At 40.6% G+C, this 26,311-nt stretch overlaps 1 protein-coding gene across 1 annotated transcript; it reads right to left on the reverse strand.

Annotated features, from left to right (window-relative positions):
• Positions 1 to 10,820: 10,820 nt before the first annotated feature.
• Positions 10,821 to 18,230, reverse strand: CHAMP1 (chromosome alignment maintaining phosphoprotein 1). Its single transcript, XM_048494788.1, has 2 exons — positions 18,005 to 18,230; positions 10,821 to 14,661 (listed from the first exon to the last, which is right to left on the reverse strand). The coding sequence occupies exon 2, from the start codon at positions 14,631 to 14,633 to the stop codon at positions 11,586 to 11,588; it is 3,048 nt and encodes a 1,015-aa protein (XP_048350745.1). The 5' UTR covers positions 14,634 to 14,661; positions 18,005 to 18,230; the 3' UTR covers positions 10,821 to 11,585.
• Positions 18,231 to 26,311: the final 8,081 nt, after the last annotated feature.

The following is a 26,311-nucleotide window of genomic DNA, read 5'->3' on the forward strand; positions in this document are numbered from 1 at the left end:
CAACCAAATATTAGTGATTCTTTATGTAAGGAGAAGCTAAGAACAGGATGGTAAATACTTTGATTTTTAAAGGAACAAACATATGTTGAAAATGGTTGTGGTGGGTTTTCCGGGCTGTGTGGCCATGGTCTGGTTGAAGCTTGTTTCGAGTCCTTTGGTTTTAAACTACTTTAAACTACTGGATATTTTGCAGTTAGTGTGGTATATCATCTCACTATGCTTTGACCTTTGTTTTATGTCTTTACAAATAACCTTAAGACATTTGACATTTGACAGAGTCTGATTAGAATAGGTCTGGACACAGTGTTACAGTTGTGCAGTGCTGCTGTTTTCTGTTAGGCTACTTTTAAAAAATGTTCCTGAAAGTCTGTATTTAACTCTGACACCGTCACTGTCAGATTGCATTTGGAGTTGGATCATGTAACATCACACCACCCCAAATAAAGTTAATGATGTTGACTCCTATAATGCCCCTGGTCTGCCAGCCAGAACTATTGGCATTTGAAAGGGATTAAGAGAGAGCCAACACTGTGGATATCAGGAAAATAACTGAATAGCAAATAAGTACCATTAGTAGACTGAATAGCCCAGCTTGCCAGAGCTTGGCGCTAAGAAGGGTTAGCCACCATCAATACTTCCATGGGAGACCATCAAGAAACCCTGGAATTCCTATGAGGAGGAAGGCAATGGCAAAGTGTCTCTGTTTATTTCATGCCTGGAATGCCCGACAGATGGGGTCACCATGAGGCAGCCTTATTTTACTCCAGTTGGGCTGATGAGTTAGACATGGCCTTGTTCGCTTTTCTACTTAGCCTGTCTTTGTTGCAGTAATGGCCAGAAATGTTTTTACTGGTCCTTGTAAAGGAAAACAGGATAGAGGCTGGTCCCATGACAAGGTGGTGGGGTCAGACATACAAACCCATAAAGAAACTCGTTGGCAACAATCTTAAAATAAATATTGTGTTTAAAAGTCATTTTTTTTCACATCTTCTTTGCAGTTCTAACTTAGGCCACTGCCTTTTTTTAAAAAAAAGAGCAGTACACTGAACCTTGATTTGGAATTTATGTCTGTAAATTTCATTCCCTGTCAAAAGAAAATTAAATTAATTCTGGGGTGGCCCTTCAAGATTTCTGAATGATAATTAAATCTGTTGACACCAAAGCCTTGGCTGTGTCTTGTTTTAAAATAATAACAGAAAAAGGTCATCATAGACAAAAGCACATTGTTTTCTCTTGAGACAAAAAGAGAAAGTTATTTGAATTCAACCCACTCCCTCATTGAGTTGAAGGTACCTAGAATGTGGATCAAAAAATCCTACAATATGTCCAGGGAGAGATAAGGAATTTTTGTACAAACATGGGGAAGGTTTCAGATTTGTAGAAAACATGGAGGGGTGTGTGTGTGTTAAAACTCTCCAAAATTATAGAAGTGACACTTTTAACTTGTTGTGAATGCTAATAAAATCTCACAAGGCCATGTAGTGAGGCCTTGGCAAACATTTTCAGGGTTGCTGTCAATCTACTTTTCCACATTGGCAAGTGGAGGAAGAGAGGCTGAAAAGGTAATAAAAAGTAAGAAAGGAACTAAAATGAAGGGGAAAACAAAAAAAGAAAGGTAAGTGAGTGAGGTAGGAAAAAAAGGGATAAACTTTGCGGGGTGAGGGAACTAAAGATGATGTAGACAGCAAAATTAATTTTTTTTGGGGGGGGGGGGGAAGACCAGGAAAAGGTGAAAGACTATAGGAAAAGAAGAGATAGCATGAGGAGGTAACTGGGGGAATAAAATATTAATTGTGGATCTCCTGCTTGCTTGTTGAATATGTATTTCACTTACATAGAAGCCAGCATTTCTGAAGTATTCCACAGTTTGAAATCATCAGATAAAATGGCCTGCAACCTTTTTGGATTTGTTTTAACTGATAAAAACTCCCAGCAAAACAAAACTCAGCATACTTAAAAACTAGTGAAAGAAGGCATAGTGCCTATCAACAAACTCCATGCAGTTTTAGGATACATTGGTAATTTCCAAGAAGTTGTTACATAATCAGGGATTAACACAGTAGTTTCAGAGGCTGATGACTCATGATCATCATGCTGAATTAACTTTTGGTTCACATCAGAAAGTAATCTCAGGGTGTTTAAGTCACTGGCTCTCTCATTGACCCCCAATCTCCAGAGGATATTTATAACGCTGGTAATGTTATTACTCTTATATCCCCCCCCCCCACTCAAGAAACCTTCAAATTAGTTGTAGGCATATGAATGGCCTGTCCAGCTAACTTTGCCAAGTTCTATGGCCTGATCTTAAACTTTATTGTGACAGAGGGACACAAAAACAGGAATAAATATCCCAGGACAAACCAACTCTTTGCTTTAGTGGTGAGATCTGATGTTCCCCACTGAACTCCCACGCTTTCTGTGCCCCAGAGTAATGCGATTGTGCCAAGATTTCCACTTGCATAAGAGTCCACTCCCTCAGTGCATTTTACTTACAAGGATCATCCAGTCCTGAGCAGCAGATTTTCAGGAATCAGAGGGGGCTGTTGGAGAAAGTGGGGCGAACTGTGCTTCTGCAGGAAGAAAGTTAGTAGGACGCAGCCTCATATTTTCCTCAAGCAGTATTGCTTCATGCATTTATCAGAACCTTAAAGATTAAGCCAGCTTGTCCGGATTAGGTTTAAGAAACTCTGACCTCTTTTGATAACACTGTTACAAATGAAGTGGTGGCAGCAGCTGAACATTCTTAAGCACTCTGGCATTGTCTCGCTGGAAATTCCTTTGCAACAAACTCCCACATATTGACAAAAAGTTCACTGCTTTGGACTTCCTTAGCATAGATATTTTTTTTCCACTGGTAGCCAAGAGAAATTACTGTTATCAGCCGAAGACTAATCCGAAGCATTTAATCGAATTGACTGAAGTGACTGGCTGAGCGCTGCTTATTGAAATCAATGATAAAATCTCTACCAACTTTAGCACAGTTTGATCCAGGCAGCAGTCATAGGAGCTTGGGATTGTATTTGGCTGCAAGCTCCACACCATTCAAATTCACGCTCTCCCACCCCCAGTAATTTTAAAAGGGTGTGCTGTCTTTTGCAATTTCTGTTGCACAGTGATATATTGATATTTAGGAAGGGAAACAGTATACTGCAGAAGGAATTCCAGAGTTTACCAATGGGAGGTGATACTATTCTCTTGCTGCATTTCTACCTATTCCAAGACAACTGTGTGGGTTTTAAACAAGTAGATAGAAGACTGAATTACAGTCCCATCACCCTCCAGTTTTCCCTGTGGAAATAGATAAGGACCAGAGGACTTCAGCAAACCTTAACAAAGGTAGCACACTTCTATGTTAGCAGATCCCCAGAGTTGGCATGCATGAGCACTGTGTCATCCACTGGTGGGTTTCCTAAGCATCCTAAGAAACCACTGGTGGGTTTCCTAAGTGGTGCTTCTTCCCCTAAGCATCTTTTCCCCACAGCAAACATCCAGTTCTGATTTTCCTCCATCTTATTGGAGCAGGCAGTTCTTCAAAAGAACCCAGGAGGCGTCACCTTTGAGTCTACATTCAGAAACAACTGCCTTTATAGGAGGAGGCTGTTGGCTTGCAACTCTTCAACATTTTGACCTGGATCCTATGACAGGATTCTTTGCACAGGTGGTTTCGACAGTAGATGGTGATTCAGCTTCTGCAAAAAAACTTCAATTTTGCAAGGGTTGGGGTTAAGTTCTAGCACAAGAGGAATTTAGGGTTGGCAGCTCATGGGGAAAAATGTCCTGTCCTTTTAATAGATGCATGAGTGCATGAAGCGCCCTCAGGTCATAGCTGACTTGTGGAGACCCCATAAGGTTTTCAAGGCAAAAGATGCAAGAGAGGTGGTTTGCCACCTGACTCTGATAAGCAAGTCTGGACTTCCTTGGTAGTATCACGTCCAAGTACTGGTGACTAGAAAAAGATCTAGATGAAAAATGCACACAGAAAAGGCCCCACTGTCATGAGTGCTTCTAGGAAAAATGTGCACCTGATAAATAACATTTCATCAATGCTCTATTAAAGGGACGGGATTTTTCTTCAGGCCAGTTGGCAACTCCCATATATGACTCAGCAGCAACATTAAACTTACTTAATATGACAGAGAAAAAAACATGTATGGTATGGATGAACCTGGGCTCCTTAATTTTGTGGCTAGCTCCTGGGTCCCAAAAATTTGCCACGGTTTGCCCTTTTGCAACATTGTCTGTGTGATGTTTCTACTTAACATATGCTCAAACTTCATACAACTGCAAACCAATGTTTTCTAGACTCTCACAGTACAGTATATTTAATGCAATGTGAAGAGCTATGCAATTTCACTACAGTAAGTGAACTGGAATCATTAATACAAACGAGCTCTGAAACTTACACATGCAGAAATAAGGCTTCCCTTGAAAACCCACGTTTAAAACTTGTTATCTATGCTGGTGAACCACAACAAAGTACCAGCAATTGTCTGTACATGTGCTTTCCCCATTGTGGTCTCCATTGTATGGAGTGGTCTGCCTGAGGTCAGGAAGGTTCCCAGTCTCCTGGCTTTCCACAAAATATGCAAAACTGAATTATTCAAGAGGGTTCTGCTTCACAGGGCATTCATGCACTTGCATTCTGCCTCTCCGCAAGCTTACCTTTCCTTCACCTTAGACTTTCATTTATGCATTCTTTTTCTTAGCCTCCCCCAAAACCACCGAGCTGCAGATCAGAGAAACTGCTGTTTTCAAATGCTGGCAAAACACGATCTTTCCTATGATTTTCCTTTCCCTGCAAAGCTTATCAGTCAATTAAAAAACATAACTCTTCTTCCAGGTTTTGCAACCTCCCAGAGAAGGAGAGCAGGATGTAACAGGTGGGCAAAATGCAGACAGGGCAGCAGAAAGCTTCGCAGCAGAAAGTTCCTTTTTAAACAGAGAGCAATAGGGAAATCCCCACAGCAGAGCACCCAGTCGCTTTGCAGACAAGCACAAAAAGCCACAGGTATTGCACTCTCTCCCATTGAAGATCCGACCTGTATCTGCCAAGATGCATAGGAATGGCAGAACAGGTTCCATTTGAGTGCAAGATTTACAATTATATACGGAAGGCCCATTGTCACCAATTCTTATTGATTGTCCTCTCAACCAGAGATAACAAACTGAAAACATTACTATACATGAACCAGGAATTGACTTATAATGTGCCAAGTATGCTTGGCTGGCAATTAGGATTAGAAATAATTGGAAGAAGATACTCGAATATAATTATCACTGAGTAGATAGTGCTCTCCTTACTGTTGTGGTACAATTTACCATATTTAAACCTTTTCAAAATTTGTAGTGGCATTTTAATGTTTTGTAGAGGTGTTTTATGTATTATGCTATTGCATATTTATCTGTTGTGTTTATTCTGGTCAATGATCACAATTAATAAATCAATTCTGTAGGGTTGCACTGTGTAAAATGGTTCACAAAGTTATTTGAGTAAATGATTAGGGATTGCGGTCTATATATTACTGTATAAAGCTTGATGTCAGTGGGATTCTACCATATCACATTGTTTAATATGGCATGTTAACACTGATTTGCTTCAGTTGTTTTTTAGATTACTGGCGGGTGACAGATTTCTATACGCCTAATCATATTGCAGGGATGTAGAATGGTATGGTATAGCCCAGTCTCAGGGGCTGGTACTTAGATGGGAGACCTCCAAGGAAGACTTTGCAGAAGACAGTGGCAAACCATCTCTGCTTAATCACTTGCCTGAAGATCCTATGGGGTGGCCACTGCACTGCAACTTAACAGCACTTTATACACACACCACTGCATTTTTAAAATTGAATGTCCCAACCTGTTGATTGTATTGACTCTGTGTAATCTATATCCAGCCCCAGTGAGAAAAGTACACTATACATAAATAAGATTTTGAAAAATAAACAAGGTACTGTCCTGTATGTTTCTTTCTTGACCACTTCCACATTTTGAAGGTTTTTTTTAACCTCCATTCAGATTTTTTACTTTTCTACTTTGTCACCTTTTATGCTCATTACTTCCTTCCCATTCTCCCTTTCTGTCTCATGTTGTGTCCATAGACCTCACACCAGTGGTGGTGAACCTATGGCACGGGTGCCAGAGGTGGCACTCAGAGCCCTCTCTGTGGGCATGTGTGCACAGAGTTCGTCATGTGGGGGGCGGAAAATCGCCCCCCCCCCACACACATCTAGGCTGGCCTGGGCTGCTGGGCACAACATGTAGGTAACCCTGTTAAGTGCTGTTAAACCCCACTGATTTTCATGGGAAGAACTAAAGCGCAATCCTTTACCTGGGAGTAAGCTCAGTTGGTGGTAATGGGGCTTGCTTCTAAACCCTCCTAGGGTTGTGATTCACCCATTCGAAGTGTTGCACGGTTGCTTCAAAGCAAAGCCACTGACTACCACCAAGTAATGCGCGCCATGGAGCCAACCATTTTTTCTAAACTAAAACCTCAGTATTCAGGTTAAATTGCCATGTTGGCACTTTGCGATAAGTAAGTGGGTTTTGGGTTGCAGTTTGGGCACTCGGTCTCGAAAAGGTTCGCCATCACTGCCTCACACTTTTTCTCTAGCACACTAAAGACTATGGGAGGACAGAGAAGTTGAGGTGAGAACAATAGTTTTGTGCAGGATGGGAAGGAGCTAAGCTCTAGGATTCTCACACAAACTCCAAAGCAGTTATTACAGCTTAAATAGTGATGGCTGCCTGAGCATGCAGATCATCTTAGTAACTTTATTTAATTAAGATATGGAGCTATTATGGTTAGGCTCAGAGCCTGGCTCAGGTGTTCATGAGTCTGGTAGATCTTGTTCCTATCGCCTTGTTTCAGTTTTTGAGCCTGGCTGGTATTCAGAGGTGTATCACAGAGGGAAGTATGTTACAGTGTCCAGACTTCCCTCTGTGACACACCTATGAAGATGCCAGCCACAGATGCAGGTGAAATGTTAGGAACAAGATCCACCAGACCACAGCCACACAGCCCCCAAAACCCACCACAACCAGTTGAATATGGCCGTGAAAGCCTTCAACAATACATTAATTAAATATGTTTTTGAAATTAATTTGCAACAGCTCCACCAAATGCAAGTGTATGTAAAAAGACCCTCACTATGGGAAGTGGCATGTAAGAATTGAGAAAAGAGTATGGACACTTTATTCTCCCAGGAAAACCCACTCCATCCTTCTATACTCTCTCACCAAAATATGACAGATTTTGAATTAATCTGCCATTTCCTGGACCGTCTTTGTTTTAGAATGCTCTGCTTGGGTTCTAGTGCTTACCTACTTCTGATCCCAAAGCACTAGCACCCAAGCAGAGCATTTTAAAATAGCAACGGTCACATCTACAATATCTCCTTCTCCTTTATGTTTATAGACTCCAGTATTGGCAGTAATGGGATCATGGTAACTTGCAGATAGTAACTGAGGTCATCTACCACAAGTTACAATTGGATAAATATCAGTAAGCTCAAGCAATTACACTGTTATTCTGTTTACACAAAAGAAAGTCTAGGTTTTCCCCATGTGTGTGCTATCAAATAAAAGAGGGGACCATCTTCCTTTCCAGTAAATATATTATCTGAATATTTTCTTAACTTTGATCTTCCACCTTGAACTTTTCACTTAATAGGCATTTTACTTAAAACAGAAAGCTTCGCAGCAGAAAGTTCCCTTTTAAACAGAGAGCCATGGGGAAATCCCCACAGCAGAGCACCCAGTCGCTTTGCAGACAAGCACAAAAAGCAACAGGTAATAGTATTGCACTCTCTCCCATCGAAGATCTGACCTGTATCTGCCAAGATGCATAGGAATGGCAGAACAGGTTCTATTTGAGTGCAAGATGGCGGAGGCTTAAGGCTCCCTATGGTAGCCATATTATGATACCATCTATTACCCTTACCTTGAAGGTGCCTGCAGGCTCAACAAGATTGGGGATCTCTGTGTGTGCTTAAAAGTTGTCATGATACACTGGCTACAGTTTGACCATGGAATTACCAAGAGCCACCATAAACTTAGCAACAAAATTTGTGAACTTTTTGAGAGTAACACACACTCTGCCTAGTACACACGACAGGCTGAAAACAACCCAATGAGGTAGCGATACAAATGTAAGGAAGACATTTCCGATTTATCATCTCATAGATTATATGTATTTTTAAGACAGAGCATTTAGACAGCAAAACTGGTATTTCAGTATTGCAAATTTACATATATGAATTTATGTTTCACCGAGCTTTGATTCTATGACTTCTACTAAGTGAGATCTTGCTGTGGAAGTTCTTTCAAAAAATCTTACTTTTTTGGAGGGTATATTATTTAGGGTTTTTTTTTGGGGGGGGGGGGTTCTATCAAGTACCATGAAACATTTTAAGATGTTTGCCATTACCTGCATCATGATTCCTTGGAGGTCTCCCATCCAAATACTAGCCAGGGTCAGGGCTGAGAGTGTGACCAATCCAAGGTCACCCAGAAAGCTTCCATGGCATGACTGGGGATTCAAATCAGAATTTCCAAGATCCTAGTCCTGCACCTTAACCACTACACCATACTCCAATATTTTTATGCCCAATAGACAGCTTTTTAAAAAAGAGCTATAGTGACAGCATGAATTTCTCAGAAGTATCTGTGCACCACTTCGTTTTCCTTGAACTTATAAAATCTTATTTCTGTACAGTACTGTACATTCAAGCACTGTCATGGAATAATCCAGTTCTGTAGGTTTTTACTTCTGCAAAGACAAATACTCTTCTGTATTTCAGCCGCACACCTGTTCTATGACAAAACAAAATAAAGATTGTATGTCTTCTTATATAACGCATCACTGTGACCTCTCTGGGAATTCAAGCCGTTTAAGTAAGTTTACATGAAGACAATGGGCCCATCTACTCGTTTGCACTCTTTTCCACTGAACGATCTAAGCAGAATTGTAATTGTACCACATGCTGGACTGTTTTTGTTTTAGACTGCTCCGATTGGGTCGTAGTACATACCTAACAGAACTAGGTAGGCACTAGGACCCAAGCAGAGCATTCTAAAACAAAGACAATCCAGAGTGTGGTGGATGAAGTCGATCTTTTGTTGGAATAAATAGTTAAATTAAACCCAGATGCATTCTTCTCAATTCCAACTAGAATGAGACTAATGAGGGTTCCTTCAGCTATTTTCAGTTTAAAATGTGCATATTTTACACCAGCAACCAGGTAGAAACAAATTTAACAATCCTGAAAAGACAGGTAACTACTTGACTAAACTTAAAAAATGGCTCATCTGTTTGGCAGTATGAGCAACTATGATATAAACTTCAAAGAAACTTCCAGCTGCCTTCATTTCAGCTACCTGCTGAGATAGCACTTATCCAATAGCCAATATCTACATACTAAAAGAACTCCGAGTTTCATCCAGACATAATTTTTTTCCATAAATACCAACGGGATTTAGCAAAGCCTTTCTATGTATGAATTACGCTAATGGTTTCATGGCCCTATTATCACACACACTGCATTCAAACAACAAATTAAAAACAAGGACAGTTAATATTGGGCAAGCTCTATTACAATGGATGGCAGTTTGCTGTGGGTTCCCTGGCAATGCAAAAGCAAAGGATACGTATGCTATCAGAGGCAAACACAAAGTTTATTAATGCTTTGGATTCTAAATGCACTTAGGGAACCTGAAGAAATATAGAGGCATGGACCTTAAGAGCCAATTATACATTATCAAGATGACAAAATTGAGGCTTCTTCTGCAAACATACAGAGATTACTTGGGAAGCGACTGTACTAGCCCTGCAGGCTGATGTAGTCAGCTTCACTTTTAAAAAAATAAATTGCAAGGGACAGTCTACATTGAAGATGATATTCTATTCATGATTATTTGAGGCCCTTTCTGCACAGCACAAATAAAATGTCTTGCAGACATTTTTAAAAGATGTTTTATTTTGGGGTTTTTTTGTCCGCATAACACAAATAAAGCATTGGCAGGGAAAGCATTTTATTTCTCCACCCACCCACCCTTTTGGTTTCTCCACAGCGCTTCATGCCTCAAGGCTATTTTTTTCCCTTCTCTTCAGAAGGTTTCTGACAAGTACTTCACATTTGTAGAATGTCCCTCACTGAAGTTTCTCTGCTTCAGAAATTATTCAAGACACATCCTTTCAGCGTACAAAGTGCATTAATCATGTCAGTTTTTCCTTATGATCCCGCACACATGTTGTTTTTTCTTTTAAATGAGATGTCTTCGAAGCTACCAAGTCAGGATCTAAGAATCAGCTGCAATTCTCATATCTTGACATTGTAGCTTTAAATATATCTTATTTTAAAACAAAAAAATAGACATGTTCACAGGATCACCAGGAAAAACTAACTTTATGAATGCACTTTATACGCAGAAAGGATGTGTGGATGAGCTGCAAGCAGAAGAAACTCCGTGGGAACATTCTGCAAATGGCAGCTGCATGGAGCCTCCTGAAGAGGGAATAAAATGGCTGGTGTGGGCTGCTCAGAAACCAAAAGTGAGAGCTATTTAAACTCAGGTGGGAAAAATAAAACACTTCTTATTCTGCACAGCTGAGAGAAAACTCTTGACCCTGTTTTGGGGAAAAAGAATCACTAAGTTAGAGAGTTCTGAAAACCATGGGTTGAGCAGAAATAAAATGTCCTGAAGCTGTGTTGTGTGGAGTTCTTCCCTAAAACACTTTCCCCACATCTTCAAGATATTTATTTGTGCTGTGCAGAAAGGGCCAGAGTTAAAACAAATTAATGAAACTTCACAAACCAAAAAAATTAACAATCCCAAATGAAAATCTTTATTGTTAAAAGAATTAAAAATGTCTTTAAAATGCACTTTTCTTGGGCTATAAAGAAGCATACAGGGCACAGCAGATATGCATTTAAGCAATACATCTGACATTAATATAGCTATTTCACAACTACTAATTGGTGCTTCAAATAAGAAAATGGAAGCACAACTACTTCAAAAAATCTAAGCAAACAATTCACTGGTGAGAGAACTGGGATTTCCCCCAAGAAACACCTAAACATTATTACAATTTACAATTCCAGCAATATAATACTTCATGCAAAAATTTAAACAGATTACCATTTGAAGACATAACTACTTCGTAAAAGGGCTCACCACTAAATATTTTGCAAGTATAAAATTAGGAATTGTACAGTTGAACACTATGGACATTGGCAAAGCATCTGCTTTTCTAGCTTCATATTTTAAGTTTGCAAAGTGTTTATTTTTTGTTTAAAAACTGATACTTGGACACAAACTTATTAATGTAGTGATGCTTGAAATCTGTTACTATTCCTGCTGCCTAAATATAAGGATCGCCATCTAACAGGAGGTCAAACACTCTAGAGTTCATTAAATCAATGGCTTAAGCTTGCTTAAAACTGTCTTCAATTGTGCCCGGTGAGTTTAGGGCTAACACAGCTCTTATGTAGTAACAGCAACTTCATTTCATTTTGCGACAGAAGCTCAACTACATCACAAAGTACAATGCAACATGTCTGGAGGCTTCTCCACTTCCAAAACAAAAATTACAGATTTTGTTCATTAGGAGGCTCAGTAAGCGATTCATTCAATGGATCAGGGCCATCCATGGGGACCTCCTTGGCCTCTTCACTGGGACAGCTCTGACTGGGTGGCTCAGTGGTCTCTTGCTGTTTCCTATTGGCCTCTTCATTATAACGACTCTGACAATGGGTTAAATGTTTCTTAAAGCCTCTGGGAAAGTTTGACTCAAAACTGCAGCGTGGACATTTAAGCAGACTCTGACCATGAGCAGCGACATGATTTTTCAGGTGAGTTTCCAAGAGAAAAGCTTTCCCACAAATGTCACACTTGTATGGGCTTTGGACATTATGCTTGTTAACCAAATGATGCAATACGGCACCTTTTTTCATAGCTCGGCAACAACAAATTTTACAATAGTATTTGCCTTTGCCACGTTTCATGTACTTTGCGATTTCTTCTTCTGAGATGAAAGCTTCCTTCTCTTCTGTAAACTGCAGCACGCACTGAGGCTGTGTTGAACTGGTTGCATCAGCCTTCGTCTCTTTGCCAAAATCAGATGATTCTGCATCAAGCTGCTCCTGATCACTGAAGGATTCTTGCTCTTTCACCTCTGATGTATCCATCTCAGCGTTTCCACTGTCGTTGCTATTTAAGTCTGCACTAGGAGTGTCCTGGTTTTCTTTCTTGGGTTTCTTCTTTGGACAAGTATACAAAGCATCTTCTACAGGTTCCTTATTTTGCACAGACTGTTCTTTTGGAGCCAACAGGCCACTAAAAGGATTCTCATCTTCTGGATTTTCAGTTAAGAAATCTTTATTACTAGATTCAGTACAAGGCTGCAACTCTGAAAAGTCAGGCGGAGCAGAAGGCTGGCTAAACTCAGAGACTGTCGTTTTATTGACTTCTGAGGAAACCAGAGGCATGGGTTTGAGGACATCAGAACTGAGGACCTGCTTCTGATCAGAAGACACAGAAGGGGAAGGTTTCTGGAGTTCAGGAGAAAGAGAACGTTTTGGAGGCTCTGTGAAGAAAGTCTGTCTTTGTTTCTCAGGGGAACCTGGCGGTGGTTTCTGGGGTTCAGCGAAGGCAGCAAGTTTCTGGATTTCAGAAGTTACAGGAGGTTTCAATACTTCATGAGAAAGGACAGGCGGTTTCTGAGGTTCTGAGAAAGGAACATGCTCCTGTATTTCAGGAGAAATAGCAACATGTTTCTGAGGTTCTGCAAAGAAGGCGTGTTTTTGGGCTTCAGGAGAAACAGGAGCAGGCCTGTGAGATTCAGGATAGAGGGCATGTTTTTGAACTTCAGGAAAAGGCATATGTGTTTCATGGAAGAAGGGTCGCTTCTGTACCTCAGTAGCAATAGGAGGGACAGATTTTTTAGGTTCAGGAAACAAGGCCCGTTTTCGGGGTTCAGAGAACAAAGCACGCTTCTGAAAGTCGGGGGACACAAAAGTACCAGATTTCTGAGTCTCTGGAAAGAAAGGAGATTTTCGAGGCTCAGAAGAAAATTTCCAGGGATCAGGAGATATGGAAGGAGTTGGTTTACGTTGCTCAGGAAAGAAGGAAGGCTTCCAAAGATCAGATGACATAGGAGGGCCAGGCTTTCTAAGTTCAGCTGGCATGGGAGGAGGGGGTGGTGATGGCCTCCAAGTATCAGGAGACAAAACAGGTTTCCAGCCCTCAGGATAAACTGAAGAAATGGGTTTCCAAGGTTCCGAGGATGCAAGACTAGATTTCTGGGTCTCAGGTAAGGAGCTAGGTTTCCAAGGCTCAGCCACAAACTTCTGAGGCTCTGTGGACATCATAGTGGCTGGCCTTCGGGACTCAGAGGCAGGCCTCCTGGACTCAAGAGTCATAGACGAGGAAGGTTTCGAAGACCAGGGGGAGATACCAATTGAAGACTTCTGTTGCTCTAGACAGCTACTAGGGGCAGGTCTCCAGGGATCTGGAATATTGGGAGGCCTCCAGGGATCTGCAGAAATTGCCGTTTCTGCTTTCCATGGCTCAGGAGAAAGTGCTGAAGTGGGTCTCCGCATCTGAGGAATATGTCTGCGAGACTCTGAGGGCAGAGAAGTGGCAAGCTTCTTTGGTTCAGGGGACACTGCTGGAGAGTACCTGCGGGGCTCAGGAGATGCAGCGGGAGAAAATCTCTGTGATTCAGATGGAACCACAGGTGGAGAGGAAGGCAGTGCAGACTTCTGAAGTTCTGGGGATACTGGTGGAATTAGTCTCTGTGGCTCCAGGGATACAAGTGTTGAAGGCTTCTCTGGCTCTGTGGCAGAGATGTGTTGCTCTACCTGTACAGCAGGGAGGGGCTTCTGTACATCAGTATATATAGCTGAGGCAGATTTCTGTGGCTCTGGGGACATAGTGGAGACAGGCTTTGGTGGCTCTGCAGACTCAGTTAGGGCAGGTTTCTGTAGTTCTGGAGACAATGAAGGTATCTGTTTCAGTGGCTCTGATGACAATACTGGAACAGGTTTTGGAGGTTCCAGAACTATTGCAGAAACAGGCTTCTGTGGCTCTGGGCATGCAACAGGAACAACTTTCTGTTGTTCTGCAGACGTAACTGGGGTAGGCTTTGGCAGTTTAGGAGATACATTAATATCGGACTTAAGGGGTTCAGCAGGAGCAGGTTTCTGAGACTCAGGAGACATGGAGGGCTTTTGTGACTGTGGTGACACAGAAGGCTTTGGAGGTTCCACAGAACTAGCTTTTTTCAAGGATTCTGTATCTAACAGACTCTTCGTTCCATTCCGCTCTTCATTCCATTTGTTTGGCACGGCATGTTGGGCTGTAATGTGATGATAAACATTGCTATACATCTTGCTGGTAAAAAAGCATTTGTGGCAATGGAATAATTTTGCAGTTTTCTGGTAAAAAATGAGTTTCCCCAGTCCAGCAGCATCCATTTCATCACAAAATTCAGGGTGGATGGTACCCATATGGATCTGTATATTCTCATAGTCAGAACCCCTGAAATTGCAGTGATCACATTCTAAGTTCTCGGATGGTTTACGCATGATCTTCAACATGTCCATTTTTCTCTCAGCTTGCATCACACTGCACATGATTCAAAGTGTGTAACCTTCCGTATTCCTGAAACAAATGTTAAAATAATTAAGCTCATAAAATATAGAAATACTTTCTTCTTACTGATGTAAAATTTGGATTAAGCAATTAAAGTGACACACACACAAATACTCTGGATCGAAACTCAGAACTCAAATGAATTCTTTCATCTTGGAAGAAAATGTTAACATTTCTAAATCTATGACTGTTTATGCAAAGGTTTCCTGAATTAAAATCTCTTTGTTGTTTACAGTTCTATCAGCTCTGCTGAAGTCAATTTAAGTTGTTTACTTGTTCCAGATGGAGATTTTTGTTGCAAAAGGACTAACAAAACAAACTATCTGTAGAGGGAGCAGCTAGTTTACAGTCATGTTTTTACAAGATACCATAAATAGGCTGATTTACATCCATCTAACATCAATGGTTTTTGATTACAACCACAGTAGATTCCTACAATGTGCTAGACATGGAAATGCCTCTGAAGAACACTAAGAAGCTTCAACTACTATAGTATGCGGCAACTGGCTTACTTTCAGAAGCTGTCCATAGTTTGCTTCCAGGTAAAATTCTTGCTTTTAAGAAGAGGAGGAGTTTGGATTTACACCCTGCTTTTCTCTCCTGCAAGGAGACTCAAGGCAGCTTACAAACTCATTTCCCTTCCTCTTCCCACAACAGACATCTTGTGAGGTAGGTGGGGCTGAGAGAGTTCTGAGAGAACTGTGAGTAGCCCAAGGTCACCCAGTAGGTGTCATGTGTAGGAGTGGGAAAACAAATACAGTTCCCCATACAAGAGTCTGCTGCTCAGGTTGAGGAGTGGGGAATCAAACCCAGTTCTTCAGATTAGAGTTCAACTGCTCTTAACCACTACACCACACTGGCTCTAAAGTCCTAAATAGATTAGCATCAGAATACCTGGCCTATACTGTTCTATATCAACAAGCCCAAGGTTGACAGGACAAGTCTGGCAACCAATGCAAAGGTTGGGGGCAGGAACATCAGAGGGGAGGGCATGAGTCGTCAATGATATAAGATAACTTTAGGAATCACTAGAAACTTTACCCATCCTCCCCAAAATCCTGCGAAGATCAGAAGAAAGGTACACCAATTTTCTTATTGCCGGCCTTGAAGTTGTAATCTTGGATAAGTGTTCCCAGATTCTGTGCAACTGCCAGAGTTTAATGAGGTACTGTGTTGATTCAACAACACATATTTTTATGCACACATACACACACTCATATATATTCTTATAACCACTCTGTTAACATATGCTTTATTCTGTTGGCCCATGATCATTATAAATGATTGATTCCTGGAGATACCCTGTATTACTTCTGGGTTTCCCCTGGAAATGATATTGTCACATTTTTTCCTTTCACCTGCCACCACGACAGCAGACCTTCCACCAGAGAGTGGACCCTGATAGCCCTAACTTTGCCCAGCATTTAGACATAGTTAAGTTCTGATCCGTTTCACGCAACCACCACTTTCAGAAAGAGATTGGGGAGGAGGGAGAAAATACCTCACTTGTATCTTTGACTGCAAATGTTCCTCTAGAGGTTAATCTAATGCCTAATGTACTGTCAACAAACCACACGCCCATTACAACCCCCAGCTGGGCCAAATAGTACGATCTCAAAGCCAAGGATCTTGTATTTCCCCCAAATCTGTGTTAGGATCATTCCCTGCCCTCTTATTCCAAGTGATTTTAATTAAGAATAGAAGTCTTCTAGTAGATTTAGATCACATCAGTAAAGTGTTTACATCTAGATGTATTTACTTCCTTTTTATACAGAATAGTAATATAACTTAGAAATATTAGCTTAATTTGATTTCCTGTATGTTTACCAATACCTGTATTCACTGCAGCATAAAAACATGTTTCAGGAAATAGGAAACTATGATTAAGAAGATGTTATATTTAAACATAAGTTTCCGTTCTGACCAACTGGGATAAAATCTTCATCCATTTAAGTATGCAATTAGTACTAACAGAATCAATTTGATCAACTCTGTGATCAATGCTTAACAGCATTATAAAAAAATAAAATAAAGTGACAGCCTATAGGATTATGCTATTGTTATTAACTGCTTCTAATACACATCCTTCCAGCTGTTACTGCCCTTCTCAGGCAGAACTGTCTACCAGTTCAATAACTGCCCTCCTCCAGAAAAAGAAGACTTTTCTGTTGTGACTGGCATTCCCTTGCAGACCTCTCCTTAAGACCCATGGTTGAGGATAAGAAAAACACAATATGCCTTAATTAAACCATTTAATCACTACTAATCAAAAGATGCAAAGACCTGGAGGGTGGGGGGCAGGAAAAACATGGGGTGTCTGATTGTATTGAGGCCTTTTCAAAAGTAAAAACTGGAGCATTTGGGGAAATCAAGGAAAAGAAAAACAACATCCTATGAAATATATTCCCTTTTTGAGTACGAGAACATGGTACAAAGCATTTCACTCACTCCAAATGTATAGTATGAAAGTCATTTCTCAGTTCTTCCAGTAGAAAATTACAGGGAGCACTGGGGATAAAACCTTTTGTACTGTACACATACAATCTTTTCAAGACATGTACCGCAGACATATACAATATTGTTTACGTTAGTCACTTTGGCCACAAACATTAAAACATTTTAATTATAATACATTATTAAAGAGATGTGTTTTCAATGTTATAAAGTTAGGTTATCCAAATATGCTGATAGCCCTAGCTATTGTGACTCTTATGAGAAAGTTTCTGTGCAAACTACGCTTCCTTTTACTTACTGGAGAATTTGTTTTCCACCTTCAACTTTTAGTTCCTCCTGCTCCTCAAATGCCAAAAATATACACGAATTATGGAAAAAGATGGTGTTGCCGTTTGTCAAATATTGGACTATACATTCAATTTTGTCAAAATATTGGATTATATCAGTTTCTCATATATTGGATTATACTTGCAATTTTGCTTATACAAAATGAAGATTCAATTCCATAAATTTGCAAATAGTTTTGAAATGCGGCGGGGATGGGGGTGTCAGAACAGGAGTCAATGAGGGAGCTCCTCCCAGGTCTTCGCTTGTTTTTTAAAAAAAACACTTTAGGCGTCCACCAAACGAGGCCGAGCAGCTAGCCTCGAGGTGCGCGTTCACGACGCTGGAAAGGAACGCGCAGTGCCTCCCTGCTAGTCGCGCGCACGCAAAGAGCGGAGCGCCACAGACTTTCGTACGCGCGGAAAACCAGGGAGGGGGGAAGAAAGGCAGAGACTTCCCCCCCTCCCTCTGAGAGCCAGCCTCACATTTAATCCGAAAGGGCCTCTTTCCCCATTCTGTTTCATAGATTGCATATTGGTGGCACGAAAGGACAGCCAAAATGGCAAATACGTACCCGAGACGAAACGTACGAGGATAAGAGAGGCTCCCGCTGGGGCGCTTCGCCTACAATGGCGGCAGTTTCCGAACGCCGGAGTGGAGCGGGGCTGGGGGAGAAAAGGGACTGGTAGGGGAGACAAAGGGGGCGCGCGCGGCTATAGACCCGCTTTTTTATTGGCCCGCGGCCTCCGAAGGGGCTTCTCGGCAGCTTCTCCGTATTCGCCCCGCCCCCCGTTGCAGAACTTGGCGCAGGCGCAAGGGGGCGGGAACGAATGTCGTTAAAAGACTTTACGGGCGGGCGGGGACCAGGTCGGTGCGGAGCGCTCGTGCCTCTAGGAGGCGCAAAGTCCTTTTACAGACAGCTGGCTGAGGCAATACTGCTGGCTTGTGGGGGGGGGGGGGGAAGGGGTCTGACCCCCCCCCCCTTTGAGAGGAGTGTTTACGCCTTAACACTCTCAGACTGTGTCTGAGTTGTACTATTTCATGTATTTATTTAAAGTATTTGTGTTTATCCTGCGTTGGTCCCGATTAACGGGTCTCAAATCAGTTTTACGACACTAAAACCAGAAAAAACCTGTCCACCACAATGGAATACAAATAAAAACGGAGAATGGTTGAGCTAAGTTAAAAGATACTTACAAATCGTTAAGAGTTATGTTTCTACAAATATTTCAAAATGTATACCAAGCAGACATGGAATCGTGTCTTGTTGGGATTTTGCAAATGTCAGTCACAACTCAGTTATAAAAGGGTTAACTGAACAAGTTGCTGAAGTCACTATTTATTACCTGATCTATGAATTAGCTATTGGTCAGTGAGATAGCCATTGCTTTACAGGTTAGGGAGACGTACATCTGAAGTTATAAAGTTAACTCTGTTTCTTTGTTTCCACATCAGTACCACCGCGAGCCAGAGACAGCAGATAGGTACCAAGACCAAGGTACCAAACGTACAGTAATGTAGATGTGTAACAGGAAAGAAATGATTTCTTATTTTATCTCTGTGTGACCCTCCCTTTATAGTTAGTAAATGTATATAAAAAGCTACTGAGAATCTGTCTCTTCTGTTCTACTCTGCTAATATGTGTGTGTGTGTGTGTGAGGTTTTTTTTTTCAATGTTGAAAATGAATTTGAATGAATGTATGTAGTGAATTCTATTGGGAATCTGTGATTGCATAATAACAAGAATGAAGATTTCTGTCATACTAACTGACTTCCATTCATGCGCTACAAAAAGAACATGAGAAAAGCTGCAGTTGGTGTTCTCCAAAATCTTTGCAAGGTTGGTTGATTGTAGACTTGGACTCACATGATTGCCTATTCCTCCATATCTGCCCCCTCCAAACACCATACTCATAGAAAATCAGGAGAAAAATGTTAGCCCAGCCTCTCCTTGACCTAGTTTTCTAGGCATACCTACAATTGTTTTGTGAGGATGCATTCCATCATGCACACTGATGCCCCTGTCTGCAGTATGAAGTGATACTGATCCATGAGAACCTTACCACCAATGTGAGATCTTAGGAGAGAGCACAAGTATTTTCCAAACTTTTAACCTCAGAAATCATCACACTGATGTGCCTGCTAAAAAATCTGTGAACTTTAGCTGCAGCACACCAATGTTTTGCTGTGGGATCTGAGAAATGACTTTGGATGTACCCTTAGTTGATGTATTGCCCTTTGCAAACTGTTTCCCTTTGTGAACTCTCATGAAGTTTGTTCACAATGCAGATCTGACTGGTACTGCATTGATCTTTAAAGCCCTAAGTGGTTTTGGTCCAAGGCTGTAGTTGGAACTCTCCCATTTGTGTAAGAACTGTCAGCAATTCTGTTCAGCAGTTACCTCTTAGGTGAAAGCAAGGTTTTCCTCCTCCAAAAGCATACTTGTATGCCTTGTGATACTTGTCTGTCCGTTATAGTGGTTCATTCCAGGTGCAGGTTAACATTTGTGGCAAGCACTGGATTGTGAAATCTGGATGGTTAGATATTGCTCATCCTTTTACTGCTGTTCTTGATTTTATGATGCTTGCATGCTTAAGAGATTTCAGTGGTTTTAATCTTTGTTGTGCATGGCTATGAAAGCTGAGCTACAGTGGGTTATACATCAAACACAGACATGCATCTTTTCATTAAGGAAAACATGAGTTTTTGAAAAAAAACACCAGTGTTTGAAGAATGTACATGATTTGACCAGTGATTTAAAGTCAATAGCCAGTACATCTAGCATCAGGACTTAAGAAGATTTTGAAATTTTAAGCTGGTTGCCATGGGGGAGCTCTCTCTTTTTCTCCCCTTCCTTTGCTGCTTCTGCTGTGTGTGTGGCGGGGAGGGGGAGGGGGGAGATGTGTCAGTTGGTTCTTCGTGCATTGCCTTTTGAAACTCTACTTAACCTTAAAGGGCCATTATTGTTAATTGAAAGTAGATCTGAATTGCAAACGCCACTGAAATGGTGGCTCTTTAAAGTTTAAAGGATTGATACACAGCCTGTGGAACAGCAGCAAGCCCTCCTGAGCAATGACAAGAATTTATGATATTTATCTGGAGTTAAATATAAGAATCAGGAAATATCAGGAATGCCTTCTGCAGTCAGATATTGCCAATCTGATCCTTTTGCTGGAAATATTGGACATTTTATTGGGTTGGCAATATCTGATTGCATATCCCTAGTTCCATACCAGAAAGATAATAAATTATTATATGAAGTGCTTGGCACTCCAACTGTGGACCTTCAGTCAAAGCAAACAGAAGAAGTTTGCTCGTATAAAAAATAACTTCAGTGCTCCAAAAGGGAAAAAGTTTGAAGGACTGTCATGTTTGTTGTGGTTACACAACTGCTGCACTTCTTTCCTAACGGTTAAAGCCAGGAACCCTGATTGGCCACTGACCTAAAGCATGCTGCATGTCTAGGACTATATGTATTCATTTCAGACTTTATCTGTTTACCGTGGTAGTTATAGCAAATATCATTATTGCATAATTTGAAAGAATGGTAGGTAACACAGCAACTTTCCTAGAACAAAATAGCAAAATAAAAATTATCTACATGTACCAGTGAACAAAACATAATTTAAGGTGCATAAAATGTAACCACTGCTGTTTTCAGTCTCTTACTCCATCTCATTTATTTTTCTGGTTTCTTGATTATTTAGGAGCAGCAGTGGCGTAATGGTTAAGAGCAGGTGCATTCTAATCTGGAGAAACCGGGTTTGATTCTCAGCTCTGCTGCCTGAGCTGTGGAGGCTTGTCTGGGGAATTCAGATTAGCCTGTGCACTCCAACACACTCCAGCTGGGTGACCTTGGGCTAGTCACAGCTTTTTGGAGCGCTCTCAGCCCCACCCACCTCACGGGGTTTGTTGTGAGGGGGGAAGGGCAAGGAGATTGTAAGCCCCTTTGAGTCTCCTACAGGAGAGAAAGGGAGGATATAAATCCAAACTCTCGAACTCTAGGTCTTATAAGGGATTTGACTTAGATATGTAGACCTGTTACAGAAATTTTATGTGAGCAATGATACTATGGGATATTATAAAAGTTATTATAGACAGTACTTATCCCATGATTTTATACAACAAACATTTGATCTTCTGGCAGTTTTAATGTCCCTTATACCACCTCTTTCTTTACCACATTTCTGCCTGCTTGGCATTCATGGAATGGATCTTGTTACATGTTAAACATATGTACAGAATCAACTTAACATGAAATTGATTTTGTGTTTGTCAGCAAGGATAATTTTGACAAAGTCAGTATACTGTAAAGGTTTATCATCTAATCATCAGTTTATTCCTGTTTCCTTGGGAAGACTCTTACCTATTTGACAACAGTATGATGGGCAATTAAAAAAGTTGTCTCATTTAGTCATTCATAATTCACTATTCCACTGATGAGTTCTTAGAAGGTAATTACTTTTTAAATGTTTGGCCCTTTTGAAAGCTAATTTTCTGATTTTAATATACTCAATTGAATATCCTTTTGTGTTTCTTTAACTACATTAATTGCTCAAAGTGATGTTTGCTGCCATCTAGTGCCTGTTGACTAGAGTGAAACATTTACGAACGTGTGTACACTCGTGCGCTGTCAAGTCACAGCTGACCTATAGCAATCCTATAGGATTTTCAAGGCAAGAGATGTTCAGAGGTGAGCTGACAGAGTTCTGAGAGAACTAACTGGCCCAAGGTCACACAGCAGTCTTCAAGTGATGGAGTGGGGAATTGTACCTCGTTTTCCAGAGTAGAGTCTACTGCTTTTAACCACTACACCACACTGACTCTAGAGTGAAACATAGTTGTTTGTACTGGAGAAAATACATTTATCACATCTATGGCATAAGCATTATTTTATTTAACTAATTAATTAATACAATCTACTTACTCTGGACATTTTCAGGATTACTGATAAAAAAGTCCTGTGAAATATTTTCTCTTTTCAAGTGAGTAAAATGCTTTGAAAGATAAGGTAAGTGTTTTGTAGACATATACAGCTATTAGATCCAAGTTGCATTTATGCAGCTAAAAGAATACATACCTAGTCTTTGTGAGGGGAGTATTCAGGGCTTTCATTGCTTCTGAACACTATCATGCCTTCTGTTGTCCTTCTGACCTGATGAGGTTGATCTCCCTCAAACCACTGTGATCGGTTTATCCACAGACTGGAGGAGCTTATTGCCCTTCCTGGCAGGAGGGAGAAGAAAGATCAGAAGGAGGTGGGGGTAGAAACTGCCCCAAACTAGCCTCAGAGGCTGACTGTTTCATTGAGAATTTAGCTTATTCCAACTAGATTGCAAAGATTAAGATACATGTACTAAATTAGTGTACGTTGGGTTGCATCAGCTTGCAGTTTTCTCTCAACTATTGGGCGTTTATATATTTGCATGTACAAAATTAAGGTATTTATAACTTTTAAATTCCATAAATACATGAAATACTGCCATTTGATATACTAAGTTATAAACAATGCATTTTGTGTTATTAAAACAGTAATGTGTACACAAATGTATTTTGGATATGACAGTTGCCAGCAGGGGAGAATATTTTTCTATGTCTAGACTAGGAAGGTATAAAGTCTCCATTTTCCTGTTCCATTTGTTGCTACCATATTTGCTTCTCATAATGAAGATCTGCCCTCTCCCTTTCTGCTGGAATTGGAGCTATTGTTGCTACGAGGTATTGTAGTTTCAAGCAAATGTATGTCCTATTGGAGACCAAGTCAAGCTATGAGTTCAGGTAGCCATTACCTTTAAACTGCATCTATTGTCCATCCTTTTCTGTCCCTGATGACTTTACTGTTCTCTGATTGCTTCACAGCTTACTGATATAGGATGGGAAATATAAGAGTAGAAAGGTCAGAAAAAGGGAAGAGAGAAGGTACATGAAATTGCTCAAAAGGAGAGAGAGTGAAGGAAGAAAAAAGAAGGGAGCATTAAAAGGAATGAGGAAGGAGCATTCTGAGGCAGGAATATGTAGAAAGCAGACAACAGGAAACTCACTGGTGGATTCAACACTGGAATCAGAGGACCAGATCATACCTTAAAAGCAATCTTGTTTCACCCATTTATCGTCGTTGTTTCAGTTCCCTGTTCTTATTTTACCTTTTAAAACCAGTTTTGCCCTATCAGAAAAAGGGCAGCAGTTAAGAACTCTTATGGGGGCATACCATAGTACCATTTTCTTTTATTTAAACGTTTTAATATGCTTTTTGCAGAAACTGATGAAAGTTAATCTAGCAAAACAACCAAACAACTTTTCATGTTCTGGCAGTAAAGATTGATATGCACAGAACAGTTTAAGCTGATGCTTGTTGTTAGCTTGTGGTCAGAAAGGGAATACAAGGAATGGATCACAATAAAGGACTTGAACACAGAACACTTTCTATAAGCTTCTTGAAAAGGTTATTGTTCAAACAAAGAAGAAAGGGGGCTGAGAGAGAGAGAGGACAAAATACTTAGGTTAAATGCAGCATGTAGCACACCCATCTACAGTTAGGTTCACCAGTAAAAGGACCTTCCTAATAGTTTAATGAAAACCTTAGGTGAAGTTTTTTTTAATAACATCAAGATAAATATAGTTATGTGCTACCTTTTTAATACTGAGGTTTCTTAAGTTCTAATGATTTTATGCTGCTTATTTATCACGTTTTACTTTGTAAACTGTCTCGAGCAAGTTCCCTGGAGAACTTGTATTTTGTTGTATTTTATTCTATGCTGGAAGCTGCCTGCATGGTGAAGGGCAGCATACAAATTGAATAAATAACTATTACAACAACAATATTGATGGGCATGTCACCTCACTGAAACAAAAGAAAGTTTATGCTTTTTTCTCCAGTACTTTGAATTATAGACCACCTTTTGTAGAAGGCTCCTGCATCTTGCAGCTGTATGACAGCCAGATATTCAATTGATATATCCCTGATAGGCCAATTACAGATTGGGTTTTCTTGTTCCAACATGCTTGCTCCCTGCCATGCGCCAAGCGAGGAAGTACGTCAGGGCCAGATTTCTTGTCCTGATGTACTTCCTCGTGCCCCATTGGTGCTTCTCGCTTTCCCCGCAGAAAGTGAGAACACTTCTAGTGCGACTTTTCATGTTAGAACGGGCCAAGAGCTGGCTGTGGGTAATCAACCATAAGGAAAATCTTCAGCTGTTGAATTTCTGCATGTCAAAGAGGTTGTTAAAGAGGACTACAGGGGTAAGGACCCAGGAACTCTAAATGTGAGTGTTCCAAAGTAAATGGTATGAGAACTTTAACCTTAATGACACATTGCTAGTAAAGTGTCTTATTCATCAGATGAAGTTTCTTCAACTATTGGAAACACACTTTCCAAACACACTATTGGTACACTCTAAATGCAGGGGTTCCCAAACTTGTTCAGTCTGTGGGCATTATTGGGATTTTAAGAACAAGTGGTAGATGCCTCCAGAAAATTGATACCATGCAAGTCAGGGTCAGTCACAACATGTTGGGAGGTTTGAAGCCAGGTATTCACATATGATGGAGGTTGTTGTTTCTGAATAGTTTTTCCTTGTGACAGAAAGGTGATGTTTCCTGGGAAGCCAGGGTTGGCTCTTTCTTTTGAGGAAGAAGGAAATGGATGCTATAATAATGGTGGGAGTGTTATATGGGTGATTCACTGTCTTAATTACTTGTAGCTACTTTGTGTTAATGTACCACATCTGCTTTGGCAACGCTGAAGTAATCAGTTTGGCTTTGGGAATACAGAAATGTGAGTGGGGGGGATTGCAATGACCATCCCACCTGCAGTCACCAAATGTGATGTCCACTCTTTTTTCTTCATACAGAAATATATAAGTGTCAATTAATATTAGTTCCTGTAATTCTTCTTCCCCATATGGTAGTTGCTACCAGGAATATAAACCCCTCCCCCCAAAAAAAACCCTTTATCTCCTTTTGGTAGTGTGTATGAGATTATAAGAGCTACATGGTTCTAAGGAAAGTAGGGTTAGATTCTAACGTTTCTTCAAACTAGGTAAGATTTCAATTATAACTGATAAGTAACATCAAGATTTTAAGCAAAACATTTACAAAATGAAATTAAATCAAACTGAGGCAACAATTACTTTGAGCACTTCACTCAGCATAAATTCACTCTGATACTTTCTGACGGCTTCACTCTCACACACAGTTCTCTCAGACTTTCTGTCTTTATTTTGTCTTGAGGCTCTGACTTTCTCTGTATACACTCTGACACACTGACTGATTCTCTCACAGAGCTTTGAGCCTCTCCGGCTTCTCACTCAGAAACCCTAACACATTCTGACTTTTGCTCACACAGAGCTTTGACACACTGGGCCTTTTCACTCAGAAGCCTGACTAGAACTTTAGCACTCTCAGCCCTTTCACTCTGAAACCCTGTTATACTGTGCCAGTCCAGCACAGCCCTCCCACATGCACAATCTAGAATCAACCAATCATACCGCTCTCTCATTCCCCTCTCACCCTTCTCCCTCTCTCCAACTCAGCTCTCAGCTTAAAGTCACACACATACACACACCAAATTATTACAGGGGACACTACTGCATCTTTAAAACAAATATTGTATTCTGGGTGCTTGTTTGCTACTCCCTTGTATATTTTTAAATGAATAAATACTACAAAAATGCTGACATTTCTACTGTTCAGGTGTGTAAAATATTGCTTCAGTTAATGGGAGTTGCTCTCTCCCTTCCCCCATAGGTGCATAGGATCCGGCAACCAGGATATTGTTCCTTACTATTGACTAACTGATGCTATTGTAAACATTACACATCTGAGTCTTACTTGAATGAAGAAATTGACCTCAGGAATGCAAACACTAATGGGAAAAGGACAA

Source organism: Sphaerodactylus townsendi, linkage group LG04, assembly GCF_021028975.2.
Source record: "Sphaerodactylus townsendi isolate TG3544 linkage group LG04, MPM_Stown_v2.3, whole genome shotgun sequence".
Taxonomy (NCBI): Eukaryota; Metazoa; Chordata; class Lepidosauria; order Squamata; family Sphaerodactylidae; genus Sphaerodactylus; species Sphaerodactylus townsendi.